Source organism: Poromitra crassiceps (assembly GCF_964638095.1).
Source record: "Poromitra crassiceps genome assembly, chromosome: 18".
NCBI lineage: Eukaryota > Metazoa > Chordata > Actinopteri > Beryciformes > Melamphaidae > Poromitra > Poromitra crassiceps.
This window is the reverse complement of record NC_139636.1, coordinates 11,620,572-11,638,797: the sequence shown is the minus strand read 5'-3', so window position 1 is coordinate 11,638,797 and position 18,226 is coordinate 11,620,572. Positions and strand designations below refer to the sequence as shown.

The 18,226-nt window shown below is 44.3% G+C and overlaps 1 protein-coding gene across 4 annotated transcripts in view; it reads left to right on the top strand.

The window, feature by feature from the left end:
- ppp6r3 (protein phosphatase 6, regulatory subunit 3) overlaps positions 1–18,226 on the top strand; it is a 40,878-nt gene that overhangs the window by 19,659 nt on the left and 2,993 nt on the right. The window contains exons 14-23 of one of the 4 annotated variants that reach the window (XM_083654619.1): positions 2,187–2,272; positions 2,691–2,777; positions 4,101–4,147; positions 9,964–10,018; positions 10,484–10,614; positions 11,160–11,287; positions 11,448–11,658; positions 13,033–13,130; positions 13,968–14,148; positions 17,901–17,996. In XM_083654619.1, the coding sequence (XP_083510745.1) occupies positions 2,187–2,272; positions 2,691–2,777; positions 4,101–4,147; positions 9,964–10,018; positions 10,484–10,614; positions 11,160–11,287; positions 11,448–11,658; positions 13,033–13,130; positions 13,968–14,148; positions 17,901–17,996 (1,120 nt within the window). Of the gene's footprint in view, positions 1–2,186; positions 2,273–2,690; positions 2,778–4,049; positions 4,148–9,963; positions 10,019–10,483; positions 10,615–11,159; positions 11,288–11,447; positions 11,659–13,032; positions 13,131–13,967; positions 14,149–17,900; positions 17,997–18,226 lie in introns of all 4 variants that reach the window. The other 3 variants (XM_083654618.1, XM_083654617.1, XM_083654616.1) reach the window with 3 other exon arrangements.

Genomic DNA, 18,226 nt, shown 5'->3' with positions numbered 1-18,226 from the left:
CAATCATGTTTCTTACACCAGTGATTCACTCTTCAGTTGTAAAACGGTGAGCCTATATGATTTTCCCCACTCCGGACACACATTTTTAACCAACCTTACCTATGTTCAGCTCTCCAAATGCGCATTGCGCATCGCTGGCACAATGGCACCGTTGTTTGAAGGGAGCGGGGCAGGCAAGCACAGCTCGATAAAGGCACCAACGTGACCGGGGCCGTGTACCTTTCCCGCGGAGCGCTCCACAAAAATAGGCTACGGTTCGCGGAGATCCTGGTCAGTGCCATGCCCATGTGTAATCTCTTTTCTTTTCTTTTGGTGTGTGACGTGCGTGGCGTGGTCTCCGCATCAACGGAGTTTATGCGAACGTGTTAAAACTCGCGCAATAATAAGTGTGCATAAACGATTTAAACATGTGAGTAAACGATCTTAAAAGGTGCCTAAACGCTGCAGAGCATTGAAAAAGGTACGTAAACTCCGTTTACGTGCGTTTAGCCACCACTACAGCCCTGGACTCCACGCTCCTGTCCCACTCTTCACTCCTCTCTCCACCTGACTGACTCCACGCTCCTGTCCCACTCTTCACTCCTCTCTCCACCTGACTGACTCCACGCTTCTGTCCCACTCTTCACTCCTCTCTCCATCTGTCTGACTCCACGCTTCTGTCCCACTCTTCACTCCTCTCTCCACCTGTCTGACTCCACGCTTCTGTCCCACTCTTCACTCCTCTCTCCACCTGTCTGACTCCATGCTTCTGTCCCACTCTTCACTCCTCTCTCTCCATCTGTATGACTCCACGCTTCTGTCCCACTCTTCACTCCTCTCTCTCCATCTGTATGACTCCACGCTTCTGTCCCACTCTTCACTCCTCTCTCTCCACCTGTCTGACTCCACGCTTCTGTCCCACTCTTCACTCCTCTCTCTCCATCTGTATGACTCCACGCTTCTGTCCCACTCTTCACTCCTCTCTCCATCTGTCTGACTCCACGCTTCTGTCCCACTCTTCACTCCTCTCTCCACCTGTCTGACTCCACGCTTCTGTCCCACTCTTCACTCCTCTCTCTCCACCTGTCTGACTCCACGCTTCTGTCCCACTCTTCACTCCTCTCTCTCCATCTGTATGACTCCACGCTTCTGTCCCACTCTTCACTCCTCTCTCTCCACCTGTCTGACTCCACGCTCCTGTCCCACTCTTCACTCCTCTCTCCACCTGTCTGACTCCACGCTTCTGTCCCACTCTTCACTCCTCTCTCCATCTGTATGACTCCACGCTTCTGTCCCACTCTTCACTCCTCTCTCCATCTGACTCCACGCTTCTGTCCCACTCTTCACTCCTCTCTCCACCTGTCTGACTCCACTCTTCTGTCCCACTCTTCACTCCTCTCTCCACCTGTCTGACTCGACGCTTCTGTCCCACTCTTCACTCCTCTCTCCATCTGTCTGACTCCACGCTTCTGTCCCACTCTTCACTCCTCTCTCCATCTGACTCCACGCTTCTGTCCCACTCTTCACTCCTCTCTCTCCATCTGTCTGACTCCACGCTTCTGTCCCACTCTTCACTCCTCTCTCCACCTGTCTGACTCCACGCTTCTGTCCCACTCTTCACTCCTCTCTCCATCTGACTCCACGCTTCTGTCCCACTCTTCACTCCTCTCTCCACCTGTCTGACTCCATGCTTCTGTCCCACTCTTCACTCCTCTCTCCACCTGTCTGACTCCACGCTTCTGTCCCACTCTTCACTCCTCTCTCCACCTGTCTGACTCCACGCTTCTGTCCCACTCTTCACTCCTCTCTCCACCTGTCTGACTCCACGCTCCTGTCCCACTCTTCACTCCTCTCTCCACCTGTCTGACTCCACGCTTCTGTCCCACTCTTCACTCCTCTCTCTCCACCTGTCTGACTCCACGCTTCTGTCCCACTCTTCACTCCTCTCTCCACCTGTCTGACTCCACGCTCCTGTCCCACTCTTCACTCCTCTCTCCACCTGTCTGACTCCATGCTTCTGTCCCACTCTTCACTCCTCTCTCCATCTGTCTGCTCACTTCCTTTCAGTTTCACATAATCAACGCCAGAATGTGTGACTGGAATTTCCCTTACTGAATAATTAACGCTCTTCCTGTGACACGGCGTAGCTGTGCTCAATAAACATGTCTTTGTCCACTGACGTGTGTGTGTGTACGTGTGTGTTGCAGAGCTCCCAGAGGAGGACAGAGATAGATGGGAGGCCTTTATTTCTGGCCAGCTGGCCGACACAAACAAGAGAAACACTGTTGACCTGGTGAGTTACAGCGTCATGCCACATATGAGTTTGATCAGTTTGATTGCACCATACAAGTTTTCCTGTGGGACAATAAAGGCTATATCTACCTATCTATATCTATGTAGGGATGTATGTCTTTATAAAAGGAGAGACCGATATGCTGAACGGTTGACCCAAACAAGTTGAACGCTCAGTTGGGTGAATTTGATTGCCATCCTGCTTTTTGAAATTTGCTGTGTTAAAAGGATGCATACCAACAATATAGTGGTCATTTTGAGGCAGTGGAGAAAGACTTTTTAGACCAACTGCATTCTCATAATTTGTTCCACTTATTTCTGTCTCTGCTAAACTAAAGGCAACATTAAGGGCTCCAGATGTTGATGTCTCAAATAAACATCATTGCCTCCAGTTGATTGGTGTTGACTTTGTTCTCCAGGTGAACACACACCACATCCACTCGTCCAGTGATGACGAGGTGGACTTTAAGGACAGTGGCTTTCACCAGGACTCCTCTCTACAACAAGTAAGACACACACACACACAGAGCAGGCCCATAGCCAAGCAGATCTTCTAGCTGTGAGGTGACAGCGCTACCACTGCGCCACCGTGCCACCCCTAATGTAACATCACAGCAAATCTAAGCTAACTTAACATTGTGATGCTAAGCCTTAGCACAATGAATGGTAGTCTGCGGTACGGGCTAGCCTAGCCCCGGTAAGACACCAACTACCGTACACATTACAACAGCGCCAAAATGCTGTGCATTCACCACGTTATGAAATTACATAAAATTACGAGACATTGTAATTTATTTATTTATTCAGATAATCTAAAGCAGACGTTTCTCTCATCCTTGTTTTGCCCACGAAGGCAATTATTTGAAGCAGTGTAGATGGGCAATATCACCTCGGTAAAGATGGGGATCCTCAAATGGAGGAGGATTTGAGGATGTCATCTTGTGCTTTGGGAAACGCTGAAGGACATTTTACAAACAACTAATGGATTAATCGAGAAAATAATTGACATATTAATCGATAATGAAAATAATTGTTAGTTGCAGGATATGCTACTTTCTATGATGCAGGATAATGGTTTCAGCCCACATTGTGTTTGTAGTATCGTCTTAACTAAATGGCAGTCAGTCATTACAGAGCGCACTAAGGCCAAAGAGGTGAAACAGTTAAATATTCTCATTGCATCATCAACAAGTTGGTAAATGTGATCAATTTATGGGCATATTCCTTTAAGCTGCCTGTATGTTTTGTCAAATATAAAATTATTGGAAGAGACAGGGGACTTAACACAAAATTGTAGTGCAAAAGTTTTGCCCCTGTGAAAGAGAAAACTCATTCATTTTCATCCATAGACTTTTTTTTGTCATAGAATATCAAATTAAACTTCCCTTCCCTATCGGCTAAAATTGATCACAGTCTTAATGCTTTGTGGCTATGGGTCATGCTCTGTTAAAATCTACACAGTCATTTCTCTATTTAAAATCTTTCAATTTATTTTCGTCATTTACTGAACTAATTGAACTAATGTTTTCTAGTAAACTTTCCAGCTACATTAAATTTAATTGTAAAACTAATATGTTAAGCATTTTGGCATCTGACTCTTAATGAATGTTTGTGATTTGTTTTAGTTTTTTTAGCTTTTGTTCTTAACTATATTAACCTGTCTAGCTTACATATTATATTCTTTTTATGAAATATTGACATTTGCTGTATTGTAAATGAGTACCAGCTTTGTGTAGAGCCAAGACTATATCATTATCGTTGGTCCTGGGCTTTGCCAGGCCTTTTCTGATTATCAGATGCAACAAATGACGTCCAATTTTATTGAGCAGTTCGGCTTCAATGATGAGGAGTTTGCTGATCAGGACGATGTGGTGGAGTGAGTACTCATCCTGCATGACTGGACTTGCTTTCTAAAAGTGACTGTGTAACACCAAAGGGACAGGACACTAAACACACTGCAAAGCTGCTTGCTTAGTCCACTTTCCTCAATTCACTTATTTGAGAATTCAGAATCAGCTTTGTTGACCAAGTGTACACGGAATTTGACTGCAGTCTGTGTTGCTCTCAAAGTACTCACACGCAGGAAAAAAAGGTACCCGCAAGTTAAAACAAACAAGCCACGGGTAGTCGGGTACCCTACCTACATTGAAATATTAGCAAAATTTGCAGGAGCTACTATGTACAATAAGTGTGGTGTAAAGTGTCTATTTTAAATACGTATACATCTACAGTATATGCATAAATAAGCCACACAGGTTTCTAAACAGAATTTTATAGAGATTATCCGGTTGAGATAATAAAAAAATTCCTAATTTGAGCATTAACCCTCTTCCTACCAAAAGCAAGTAAAGTTGATTTAATAGAGTGGCCATCCGTGTAGGGTAGCGGTAGATTCCCTGCCTACCAACACGAGCGTCGCAAGTCCGCGCCCCTGTGTTACCTCCGGCTTGGCCGGGCCTCCATACAGGCATGATTGGCTGTGTCTGCGGGTGGGAAGCCGGATTAAGGGTGGCCTATGTGCCTGGTTTCTGCTGCACTAGCGCCTCCTCTGGTCGGTCGGGGCGCCTGTTCGGGGTGGAAGGGAACTGGTGGGAATAGCATGATCCTCCCACGTGCTACGTCCTGCCGGTTAAGCTCCCCGCTGTCAGGTGAAAAGAAGCGGCTGGGCAACTGTGCATGTGTCTGAGGAAGCATGGTGCTAGTCTACGGCTCTCCCCAGTTCAGCAGAAGGGGTGAAGCAGCGACCGGGGCAGCAGGGGGAAAATTTGCGAATTACAATTGGGCAGAAGAATGGGGAAAACCAGAAAAAATGAGAGAAAAAAAAAAAAAGTGTATCGGTCCCACAAAAACGATGTATTTTTGTAGGCCAACCCCGAAGTTAGCATTGTGCTGGGTTCCCACGTCTCAATGAGGTTTTTCTGTCGGGATTTTGGTTGGATGCCCGAAATAAGGCCTGTGGTTAACAAAAGTTTATGAAACTCAGACCTTTGTGTTGAGCAAGAGAATCTTCAAAAAATTAACACAAATTTTCTGATGTTTGAAGCGTTTTATTGGCAGTGGTTTAATTCCTATATAATGCTAGTTTAATCCTTGTGCCATGTTTTAATATACTTACCTTAACATTGCTTCCCACGGAGGAAAAAAATGGCCAGTTTGGCAACACCGTTGTATGCAAATTAACAGGCAAATTAACCGTTTAACCGACATGCTTAACCGGTCAGAGACGTCCTCGGCGGTGACATCCCTATTTGTTAACCACAGCCCTTTCTTTCAGACATCTAACCAAAATCCCCTTACAAAAAACCCAGTGACTTTGAGACGAAGGAATCAGGTGAAATATAAATAAAGCTGAATCACTTCGTTTAACCAAGTAAAACTATTTTTATCAGCATTTTACGAAATGTCTGGAGAAATGAATTTAAATGAATTGAATCCCTTGTTTCGTATGCCTAACCCGGAAGAGGGCAGCTCAAAACATGGCCCGTAGAGAAGAAAATGTGTCCAGCTTGTCTGTTTTTGGTGCACTGTCCCTTTTCTTTTGCTCCCCGAGGGCTAGGTGGCTGGTTTGGCTGTATATTCTGCTGTAAGGGCTGTGGGTTTTTAGAAATAACTAGTTGTCTATCATTGATTTAAAGTTGAGCTTCACTTTAACCAAGGGCTTCCGTGGAGTGTTGTAGAGTCTGTCTCCGCTCACTCTGCATAGATCTGGGCTTTAGCATTAACATTTCATTTGGCAGCATTCTGCAAGCCTTCATGACAACTGAGAATTGGGAAGATTCTGGTGTGATGAGAGATTGAGCTGGGTGAAATAATTGACACACCAAAATACGTCCAGATATTTTCTCAGATTAAAATTCCACCTGGCAATTATCCATTTATTACTTGTAAACTTTTTTTTGTCCTCTTATCATATCTACAAACTGGACAGTTTGTATCAATACACTACAAATGCCAATGATGTATACTGTGTATAAATATAATATAGATAAGAGGACAGTCCTGACTCCTGAGGGGATGGTTTGGCAAGTCGAACACATTTCCCAATTCCTGGTTGTCTTGAGTGGTTTATCAATCATTTTCGATGATACTAAATTATGGCAATTGGGGCGGAAGAATAAAGTGTAACAGCAAATTCTATTGCATCTACCAATTTGTGAGCTCATGTGTAATCAGTGTATCACCAAATGTTTATATTGCTGTCTCCAGTATTGGCCTGCTCCCATCCTAGTATGGTCAAAGGTGTTTGTGGGCGTCTGCCTATCTGTGCTTTCAAGACAACTGGGAAACGTTCAAACCAAATCCACACTGGACATCTACTATTCACCTTATGTTCAGACCTTACAGTGGACCAAATTCTTCCGGGTCCTTTTAACACTTCCGGCGGTCACGGCGCAAAATAAGAGTTGTTTTTGGAGCGGACAGTGAAGGGGTAAAATAAAAAACGTAGCCTACTACTTTGAGCCGGTACACAGCAAGCAAGCGAGTATCCACTGTTAGCCAGGTCAGATAACGTTATCGTCGACAATGACGAGCACTTTCTTGTAAAACATACCTGGACTCCAACAAAGAAAGCTTCAGATAGTTGTCTCTCCTCCGAGGCAGCGCGATAGCAGCGCGAGCCATTAACATCAATAAAGACCCGCAGACGTTAACGTAATTCCCTGGAATGCGAGACTTAACGAGCCAGTTACATGGCGTTGCATTCTTAGACATTGCCATTTGCTTTTATTTGGTATGTTACATACAATTGGCTAAATTATTAGTTAATTCAGAGTTAGATGATATTGGAGCAGCGCAGCCATTTTTTATTTTATTTTATTATTATTTTTAGCCGGAAGTTCTGATACGGCCACACAACCAGGTAAAATGGGCGTGGCTACATAAGGTGAATACCCCTAGCCTGGTTCAAACCATCCTGATAACATCATCGCTTTCGCTCTGCGTATCAGGCTGGACTCCAAGGACGTCCACAGTCATTTCGGTGTGTGGGAGTACTTGCCTTGACAGACAACTCCTTCAGCCAATCAGCGTAGCCAAATCCAGTCCTTTAGCCAATCATCGTCGGATCCAGTCAAATCCAAATTCACTCGGAAGAACAGTAAAAATTTATTTTCCGTTGAGAAACTCTGGTGCCTCTTGTTTAATTGTCGTTATTGGGTCTATTTTGGCAATTACTGCATTTTCGGCTGTGTTTACTCTACTAAGGTTAATGTTACTGCTCGTTGCTTTGGGAGCCGCACTGTTTTGCCAGCGGCATCGCTGATTGGTTGGTTATGACGTCAAACTACGAGGCAGGTCCCCGATTGACCCGTGCACTTTGTATTTACTGAAAACGCCCCCTGGAGGCCAGAGTGATCGGCGGAACGAACCCGAATGAGTTGAAGTGATCTGAATGCTTTACTAGGCTAACTGCACTCCTCATTTCAGCTTTAAATGAAAACTCTGTCGTCTGGTCGAACACCTCCCATTTGTCATGAACGCATATGAATTAGAATGTGGGCTGTGGATAGGTCAACTGTAGTTTACAATTGCAGGCACAGTTATAGGTGCCTTCACTTCACCATGGTAAAAGTGGGGCTTTTCACATTTGCAAATAAAATTGTGGAAAGGAAATCGAGCTCATGTATCATCAAAGACCTACAGTATGGGTTGGCTTCTTTTGTAATTCAAAGTTTACACATTTTCAAGAGAACAAAAATCAGTATTGGGTACAAGAAGAGGACACTGTTTCAACCTTGACAGCTCTTTGTGATTGTTTGGGTTGTGGCGTTGGGGAGTGGTCTGTTTATCAAGGGGGTGAATTGGTTTGGAAGGAGTTATGGAGTAGGGGGTTTTTGTCTACTTGTATGGCTCATGTGGAGAGGGACAGATGGTGGTGGGGGTTGTAGGGTTTGTGTCTGGACAGGGCTTTGCAAACATGGCAAGACTAACGTGGTGCTGGTTTAAACCCGTTTCTACCAACCTGAGGGCATATGGGTGTTGGTTAGGTGGTCTAGCCCACACCATAGCCGAGTCCTTTGCCTTCCTCTGCCTCTTTAATCAGCAAAGTGATGCTCACTACACCATAGGTTCTTTTAGGGCAGTGGTTCCCAACCTTTTCCAACTCAGGGCCCACTTTTATGTCTCAAAAATGTTCGCGGCCCACCTCCGACCCCATAAATACAAAGGCCATATAATGCGTTCTCAGAGCACTTTTTTATTGAAAATTGAACATAAAGGACTGAACTGAATACAGGAGAAACATGTTGGAAGCTCCACAGTCACTAACACAGCACCTGTAACATGTTGCAACACCTTCAGTATTACAGTTTTCAACGAGCTGTCCACACACACACACACACATACGCACACACACGCACACACACACACACAGACACACACACACACACACACACACACACACACACACCAATCATTCAAGGAGCTGTCCATCAGCACCACACAGATGTCAGAAATGACAAGCAAGGGGCTGTCTGTAACAGGCTAATTAACAAATGATTAATAAATAACGGTATCCTTCAACAATGGAAAAATGCATTCTCATAACAATTTGACATCCAATATCAGATCCAAACAAAATCCAAATATCAGAAGAAAGCCCATTAAATCGATAGGGTTACAAATAAACACAAACCCAATATAAAGATGATGTAAAGATGAAACTTCAATTCAAGCAAAAGCAATAACATCAAAGAAACAAAAATCTGAAAAACATTCAGAAAAAATTTGAAAAAAAAAAAAAATTGATTTTTTTTTTTTTCAAAAATCATACTTTTTTGGAAATGATTTGGCGGCCCACTTGCAATACCTTCGCGGCCCACCAGGGGGCCGCGGCCCACAGGTTGGGAATCACTGTTTTAGGGATTGCACTGGATCCGCCAACATAAGCATTATTGAAGGTGGTACTTTGTAGCCTATTCTCAATACTAGGGATGGGCGGGAGTACTCTGTTACTCAAGTACTCCTTCATAACGGCAGTACTCAAGTAACGTGTCCGGGTAGTATCGTTGTAGTAGCTGTAGTATCCATACCCGCTGGTGTGGTCACATGCAGAGCTCAGCTGTCACTGTAAACGTTATCGCAGCGACTAAATAACGAGTATTTAAATTACTTAAAATACCCATCCCTACTCAATACTGAAAATATATATATTTCCCTTAAAGCCCCAATCAGTAACTTTTTCACCTTAATAACAGCTTATTAGTCATTGAAGATGATAGAGTGACTTGTAACAGGGAGAATATCGCCTTGATTGGTCACACACCGCCCTCTAAAGGCCTCTCCTGGGACTAAGCGTTTTTGTGCTGCCGTCCCAGAGGCAGCATGCGTACAGCATAGCGGAAGTGCTGTGTTATAATAATACAATATAATAAAATAATAATTTTAAGTCTTTGGCACAAGTCTTTCTCCAAAGTGTTTTGTCAACTCAGGGTTGGGACTTAAAATAGTTCAAGAGCCTATGTATGCATGTGAAGGACAAAACACACAGTCCTGATTTGTGGCCCAGGTTGTTTCCCCTCAATATGACAGTAGTGCTGTTAGGTTTAGATGAGCCTGGTTTGAGGTGTTGGGGGCCATCAATACAGTCTTGAACATGAACTGGTTACTGCTGTTGCTAGTCTGTGTGTTGCCATATATGTGAATGCCTAACGAGCCTAACTAAACTAAACTCTGTTCTCTTTAACATTGCAGTATTCCCTTTGATAGAATATCAGACATCAATTTTTCACTGAATACAAATGAAAGTGTAAGTATATTGATTATTAAGCTGATTTCACCATGTGTAGTTACTAGTTAATGAATGGGGGGTGGAGTCCAAATGAAAATGTACTGTTTCACCCATTTGCTACTTTAGTTGAGCTCGGCATGATAAAATGAAAGATTGCACATTGACGTGAGGAAAGGAGATATATTTTTAAATTGCAGCATGTCTTCACATGTCTTGCCAAATGTCTTCACAACACGCAAATGTCTGGCTAATGTTTTGAATCGTAGGATTTATTATGAAAAAAACAGTTTCAGTGCTTGGCACAAAGCGGCGCTAAAAATCAATGTCTGTGTGTTGGCAGGTAAACAAACACATCTGTTTTCAGTCTTTTCTAAAGCTGTGTGGTTTTGTTTTGTAAGATTGCAAGTCCCTGTGTGTGCATGTACATGTCAAACTGTGTCTATAAGGAGATGGCCCGTGTGTGTGTGTGTGTGTGCTCCCCAGGCGAATATAGCTCTGTTTGAAGCGCGCTGTAAGGAGAAGATTCAGCAGTTTGAAGATGCTGGTTCTGATGAGGAGGACATCTGGGATGAGAAAGATGTCACCTTTGCACCAGAGGCACAGAGACGTCCCAGGTCCAATACACACACATTGACACACATCCTAAATAAACGCAATGGAGAGCCAAAGTCACACCCCCTTCCGGTTTAGGCATACGAACAAATGGATTTCATCCGCCACTTATTTTTTCCATAGATATTTTGTAAAATGCATATAAAAATACTAAAATAGTTGTACTTGGTGAAACCAAGCGATTAAGTTGGATCTAGAATCAGGAGAGTTCGAAACAATGGGAGGGGGTTACGTTTTGGTCTGAGTGAAATGTAACATTATTTTTATAAGCATTTTATGAAATTACAAAATTCTATGGAAAAATAAATGGCGGATGAAATCCCTTGGTTTATATGCTGAACGCGGAAGAGAGCATGACTTAAGCTCTCTATAGTACAGCTCCAGGCCTTAAATGAAACCTATAATATGTTGTTACAAACCGTTGCGCATTAAAATCTCTAAAAACGAGTTGACCTGTTCTATATATATATACTAGCAATAGTGTGATGTCAACTGTGTTGACATCAGGAGTTAAACTAATCCCAGTTTCTCTCTGTGTTGACATCAGGAGTTCAGGCAGCACAGACAGTGAGGAGAGCACGGACTCGGAGGAGGAGGACGTCAAGAGGGATGCATTTGAAGGTTCTAACCCCAGCACTGACGACAGAATGGAAGTCGACACAGGTAACGATAGGGGTGTGTCTACTTTTCTATTTCTATACTTGGGACCAAATGTCCTCACACATACATACATACACAAGATTTGTGTATCATAGTCACATCACTTGGTCTACACCACTCCAGTACAGTTGCATCCCTACCTGTGGTCTAAGCTTTCTTCCTGGTTTTGTATTAGGGCCGGTGTGGACCGCCAACTTTGACGACATCCCCATGGAGACCGGCAGCTCTACGGCTCCAGCCTCCAGCCCCAACACACCTGCCCCCACCTCCTCCTCCCCCTCCTCCTCCCCCACCACAGCTGTCCCCGAGACCGCCTGGAGCGCCTCGTCCACTACCTCCAACTCAGAAACAGGCTGGGCCGATTTCTCCAACTTCACCCCCGTCAGGTAGGCTTCAACTTTACCCCTGTCAGGTAGGCTTCAACTTTACCCCTGTCAGGTAGGCTTCAACTTTACCCCTGTCAGGTAGGCTTTACCCCTGTCAGGTAGGCTTTACCCCTGTCAGGTAGGCTTTACCCCTGTCAGGTAGGCTTTACCCCTGTCAGGTAGGCTTCAACTTTACCCCTGTCAGGTAGGCTTTACCCCTGTCAGGTAGGCTTTACCCCTGTCAGGTAGGCTTCAACTTTACCCCTGTCAGGTAGGCTTTACCCCTGTCAGGTAGGCTTTACCCCTGTCAGGTAGGCTTTACCCCTGTCAGGTAGGCTTTACCCCTGTCAGGTAGGCTTTACCCCTGTCAGGTAGGCTTCAAATTTACCCCTGTCAGGTAGGCTTCAACTTTACCCTTGCCAGGTAGGCTTCAACTTTACCCCCGTGAAGTAGGCTTTCCGCTGCTCATGGGATCAACTTGAATTGCCATGGAATTTGGAGAGGTGTATCCTAAACAGGGAAAATCAAGGATTTGGATCAAATCTCCCTGGAAGTCGGGGGACATCTGGGAATTTTACAAAGACTTCATTTTAGAGGAACCCACACACCCACTCATTGCATTATATTGTGGTTTTCAACCCAACAGTAGTGGAAACCAGACTGCTCACCCACTTCCCACACATAGCGCAAAACCTGCTATGTAAGATGCACTTCTAAAAATAAAAATAAAATTCTCCCATCCAAAAAGTGGAGTCTGTTATATACCGGTGCATAGACTAAAATACACACATCACAATGCCTATTTGGGATCGGTGCTGGATACCAAACGGAACCCTAACCCTAACACATGATCCGCGGTAAAACAGCCTCCCAGTCCCAACTATGCGGCAGCACTACCCTTGGTGTTGCGCAGCGCTCGAATTTGCCACCGTGCGCTTTGCTCAAAGTTCAAATTGTTTCAACTTTGACCTCCTTACTGCTGACCTTTCTTTCTCGACCTTGCGGTGAGAGAAGATAAGCAGCTTTAGGAATGGATGAAAAAGAGAATCCACACACCAAAACGCTCCCGTTTGCTGCTTTTATTTACGTGACATTTGGAGCCAGCAGCTCTTCCTCAGACGCTTTCTAAAAGCCTCTGAGGAATCTCATCTCATTGTATAGCTGTGAAATTGCAAATGTTGGGCAAAAGAATGACACAGCATAATGACACAGCATAATGACAGCAGAATGACACAGCATAATGACAATATTGCAGGTTTGTTTTTTTCAATTGGGAATTTAAAGCTTTATATAGTCTTGGTGTTTACTTATTTATACTTTCCTTATTGAGTAGGTTTGCCTTTTATTTGATGTGCTTTTTAAGCTTGTTAAAACATATATATTCTTCTCTCTCAGCCCCAAAGACCCCCTGAGGTGCAACTCCCCTGTAGCCATGGAAACCAGCATAGAGACCATGGACCCTCTAGGGGTGAACGCACCCATGCAGCCTGACGGTGAGACAGACAGACAGACAGACAGACAGACATGTTCATGTAACCTAAAGATGATATTTTGCGAATAGAGAATCAAATACAGTTTATTCAGAGCGTGCGTGTCATGTGGCTTTCACCACTGTCACGCCCCTTTAGGAGACTGGTGGCAGGTCCTGAGTCTATTGGAGTCAATGGGAGAGTGAACGTGATCACAGATTATGACTGATTCCTTTGCTCCATAGTCATAGAGTAAATGTTGGACCCATTTTCCACAAGCCACATATCTTCTGAACATGCTGATTGCTGACACTAAAATGGCAATTTTTCAGACAGACAGATCAGGAGAAAATTCTCTTTTTTCAAGACCTGTCTCTGTCTCAGCAAGCGAGATTTGGCAACAGAGATAGCATTAGCAGGTAGTGATTAGCTAAAGCTACATGTGAAGTTTGCAGATGTAGTAGCAAAATCTTTGGTTTAGAACATTTATTGTCAGCGGATATCTTAGTTACAAACCAGATTGAGCTAACAAGGCAGTTTGGGGTTTATATGTGTGGTATTTATTCAGTTTTGGGAGCTCACGATCTCTTGCTCAAGTTGGCTTGCTAGGTCAGGGGCGGGCGTGAGGTAAGAGGTTCTCAGGGAGGAGAGGTGACCACGCCCTTCTAGGAGACCGGAAGAGTTACCATTTCATGCCATCGGCGCTGCCCTGTAATGACTCATCTTTGCTAATGTTGTATCTTCATCGTATCTTTGATCGAGTATAACTGTCAACAATTGTGTTACAAATAATTTGATGTTAAAATGTACTCAATTGTGAGTCCTGCTGTTGCCTTCCCCCCCCCCCCCCCCCCCCACCAGACTGTGATGGCTGGTTGGGCGCCAACGTGGCCCCTCCCTCATCCCCCGCCGCTAAGGATTGTGGGAGCTGTGAAGCAGAGGAGGAGCAGCGCAGCGTCACAGAGACGGTCATCAACGGCTCCATGAAAGAAACCCTCAGTCTCACCGTCGATGCCAAGACGGAGACGGCCGTCTTCAAGAGGTCAGGGGTCGCACCAACACGCCTCTCTGCACTCAGTAAAACAACACCCTTATCGGCCGCTTCCATCCTAAACTACTGCTGTCGCTTCACGAGCCTATAGCAGCGCCAGGACCCTACTTTGAGGAATAAACTCAACAATAATGTGTGTTCTTGTGAGGATGTGTCCTCATTAGAGTGTTTTCACATCTATTATGTCTTGTGAGCACCTTCGCACGACCTTTCTGTCACACCTCCTGTATCAGTGGTGTTGAAGTCGACGGCAAAGGCAAAAAAGAACACAAAAACGGCCTCCGTAAATGTGCCATTTGCAGATTGAGACGATGTTTAGAGTACAGAGAATGTGACGAGAGTTAAAGGAGAGCTTTACCAAAAAAGCAAAGAAAATAGTTCCTACATGAAACTGGTCGCAACAAGATCTGAATTTCCACTCCCCAGCACCCCCCAATATTTTATTTTTTTAATTTTCAGAACATCAAAAACAAACAAACTCAGAAACAGGAAAAGAAAAGAAAGAAAAAGCATACATATATATTGACATTGAAGTATTACGATGTGCTACCGGCCACACGTAAGGCACTTATGTGCGCGTAAGAAATGTTGTGCATGGGATCCCACACAAAGGGGTCTATAAGAAACCAGCCAGGAGAGTCACCCGTCACCCCTGACCTCGCCAAGGTAGGCCAGAAACTAGTCACAGACGATTAAAAATGTCCTAAGCGAGTTGGTCCTCAGGAACCTGAGTCTCTCCAGCCGTATAATAGAGATCATGTCCGCCAAACAGAGCTGAAAAGAAGGCGGGGAGGGGGACTTCCATTCCTGCAGAATGAGTTTCTTGGTGACAGTTGTCCCCTGTGTCAGAGACTGTTGCACAGCTGTAGGGAAGCTCAAAGAGGACTCTGAGCAGCCGAAGATGGCGAGTTCTGCCTCTGGCTGAAGGGTTATTTTGTAAGCCTTAGAGTACCAATTGAATATTTTGGCCCAGAATCCCGTTAGTGAAGGGCAGAACCAGAAGGCATGAGACAGAGTGCCCTCTGACATCTGACACCTAGTGGTGAGACAGAAGTGTAAATCTTGTGCAACTTATGCTTAGAATAGTGAAGACATTACAATGCCTCATAATGTTACATTATTATTTCATAACGTGGTGAATGCACAAGTCACAACACGTACATAAGAGTATTTTGGCACTGTTGGTATGTGTATTTGGTGAATTTAACAGGGCTAGGCTAGCTGTTCCGCAGACTACCAGTCATTGTGCTAAGCTAACTAGCAGGAGCGGCGTGTCGCTACTTTCTACTGCACGCGCAGAGAAGAGAAAGGCATCTACTCGTCTTACTATCAGCAATGTGGCAAATAGGTGAATCTCCCAAAATGTTGGTGTGTTCCTTTAACATTGAGCCCTGTAAATAGCACTACAGGTAAGAGAAAAGATGTGTATTTTTTGCTTTTGGGCTGAACTGTCCCTTTAAAGGCAATTTCAGGGTGTCCGGTGTTCACGGCGGGACCGTTCTCTCCGCAGAGGCACAGCATTTTATGGTAACAGCATGGTGTCTGCGGGGAGCACAGGATCAGCTGTCAATTTGGATGAAGAGAATACTTCCTTAGTAACCAAATAACATAGCAACCATTAGCCAATCAGCCTTGGAACTGACTGCGGCGTTTGCGGAGCCCTCCGCAGAGTTTTATTGTTTGAGAGGAGCTCAGTGGTGACCGCCGCACAGACACTCTGCACTGCGAACACCAAACACCAGATCCTCTGCAGTAACCATAAAATAACTTATTTTTAATCAAAGCCACTGTCCTCTTTCTGTCCCTGAGTCTGCTGATGCTGCATAGTTGTATGTCTGATTGATTGACTGATTGACCTTTTGTCTGTCTGAGTAAATAACTGTCTGTCTGTCTGATTGATTGATTGACTGACTGACCGTCTGAGTAAATAGCAACTGTCTGTATGATTGATTGATTGTCTGTCTGAGTAAATAACAACTGTCTGTCTGTCTGTCTGACTGACCGTCTGTCTGTCTGAGTAAATAACAACTGTCTGATTGATTGACTGACTGACTGACCTGTCTGTCTGTCTGTCTGAGTAAATAACATTACTGTCTGATTGATTGATTGATTGACTGTCTGACTGACCTGTCTGTCTGTCTGTCTGAGTAAATAACATTACTGTCTGATTGATTGACTGGCCGAGCGACACTTACAGCCTGAGCTTCCCCTCCTCTCTCTCTCTTGCTGTGCGTTGTGGGTGTGGTCTTCTTCAGGGTGTTGAAATCTTATGGGTATGTACAGCCAATCAGAGATCAGCCTGCAGCCGTGATGTAGTCTTGTTGTCACGTCAACCACCAACTTTCCCCTTCCCCCAGTTTTGATGATCTTTGGTCTCAGTTTCTTTGTATTGCATTCTCTCCATCCTGCATGTTTCTACCAAAGGTGTTGTCCAAGTGCAATTTTTTTATTGAATGTAATTTTCAATTTATAATTATTATTATAGATATATATTTTACTGAATAGGGCAGGCCAATTTAAGATCAGATCTTTTTATATTATTAGTATTATTTTTGTAAAATGAGCAATTGTTCACTAAGATTGGCCCATACAGACCGGAGGCCACCATACATTTTCATAAACTAACCTCTCCTTCCTCACGTTTAACAATGTGGTTCGAAACAAACCTTTTTTCTTTCTTTTTTTACTTGACTGTTATCTGCCTCCTCAATGGCTCTGGCCCACAGCCACTAACATTGAGTATGTTATATCATATTACTCAATTTTCATGAACTTGTGTTGAATTATCTCAGGTTAACAATGTAATTTGTTTTGTGTTTTTCTTTATGAATTCAAAGGCTATCTCCTAAATAAATTCTGATATGCAGAACAGGCACAATACTGCACCGGGGTTGCCAGTTGGTACAAGCTCAACTGATTCAAATGTGGCTGCATCACAGTTAATGCAAATATGCACACACACGCTTGCAAATAATAATATACCGGTAATGATAATAATAATAATGTGTGCACTGGTTTCTATTGGGTCACATAGCAACCACTTTGTACTGGTCAAGGCATAACACTTAATAACTATTATCTAAATCAAAAACACAATTTAATCATCCGTGATCACATACTTGTACAAACTTAACTTTTCTATAGTGAGGTAGGCGGAACAATTTTTTTTTTTTTCTACGGTTTGTGTTGTTAAAAAACGTAAAATTACCTTTTGAATGTTGCTTTTGAAACTTGGCTGCTTGATTATACGATTTTTCCCCCCTACTACAGTAGTTACTGCACATTGCTCTAGATAGGTTGGTTGTCACACCCATAGATACTGGATTCCATTTGGATATTTGCGGGTGCTTTACTTTGGACGAGGCCTCAACAAGCTTATTGGTGGTTCTCTGACACAAAGCAAGGCTGACGGCTGGAACTACGAATTTTGGTCCAATCGGTGTCCCAATCTGTTTTTAGGCCCGCCTGCCATGCTGTGGCACAGCACTGGTAAACTCCCAGAGTAACGTAGCTAAACCAAACCAAACCGTGGACTTTCTCCATTTGCTGTACATTTTGATGCTTAGCCTGAGCCTCTTTCTTTAGTTTCAACACCTCCATCTCTTCTTTTCTCTCTCATCCCATCTGCATGCGTCAGTGTTCACATCACGTCTGTGTGTCCTGTGTGTATGTGTTGGGAGGGGGCGGGGTCATTGGCAAGCTCCTTACATGCTATTATTGTGTGTGTTGTTGTTGTTTTGTAGCGATGAAGAGAAGCTGAGCTCGTCTGAGGAGAAGCACTCGGCAGTGGAGTGTGTGGATCCAGAGAGACCAGCTGCACCCTGCTGCCCCAAAACAGGGTCAGACACACACACACTCACACACACTCACACACACACACCAGGGGGCTTTTCCACTGACACCTTTGTCTGTGCCAAGCCATGCGTACCGCACTGATTTAGGTTTCCATTACATCTTTTGATGTGCCGTGCCGTGCCGTGCTCGACATGGACCTGCACTGGAGGGGGGCCAAATCGCACCGGACCCGCCTCCCAAGCGAGCTGCCCAATTGCAGCCAAGTACCTGTGAT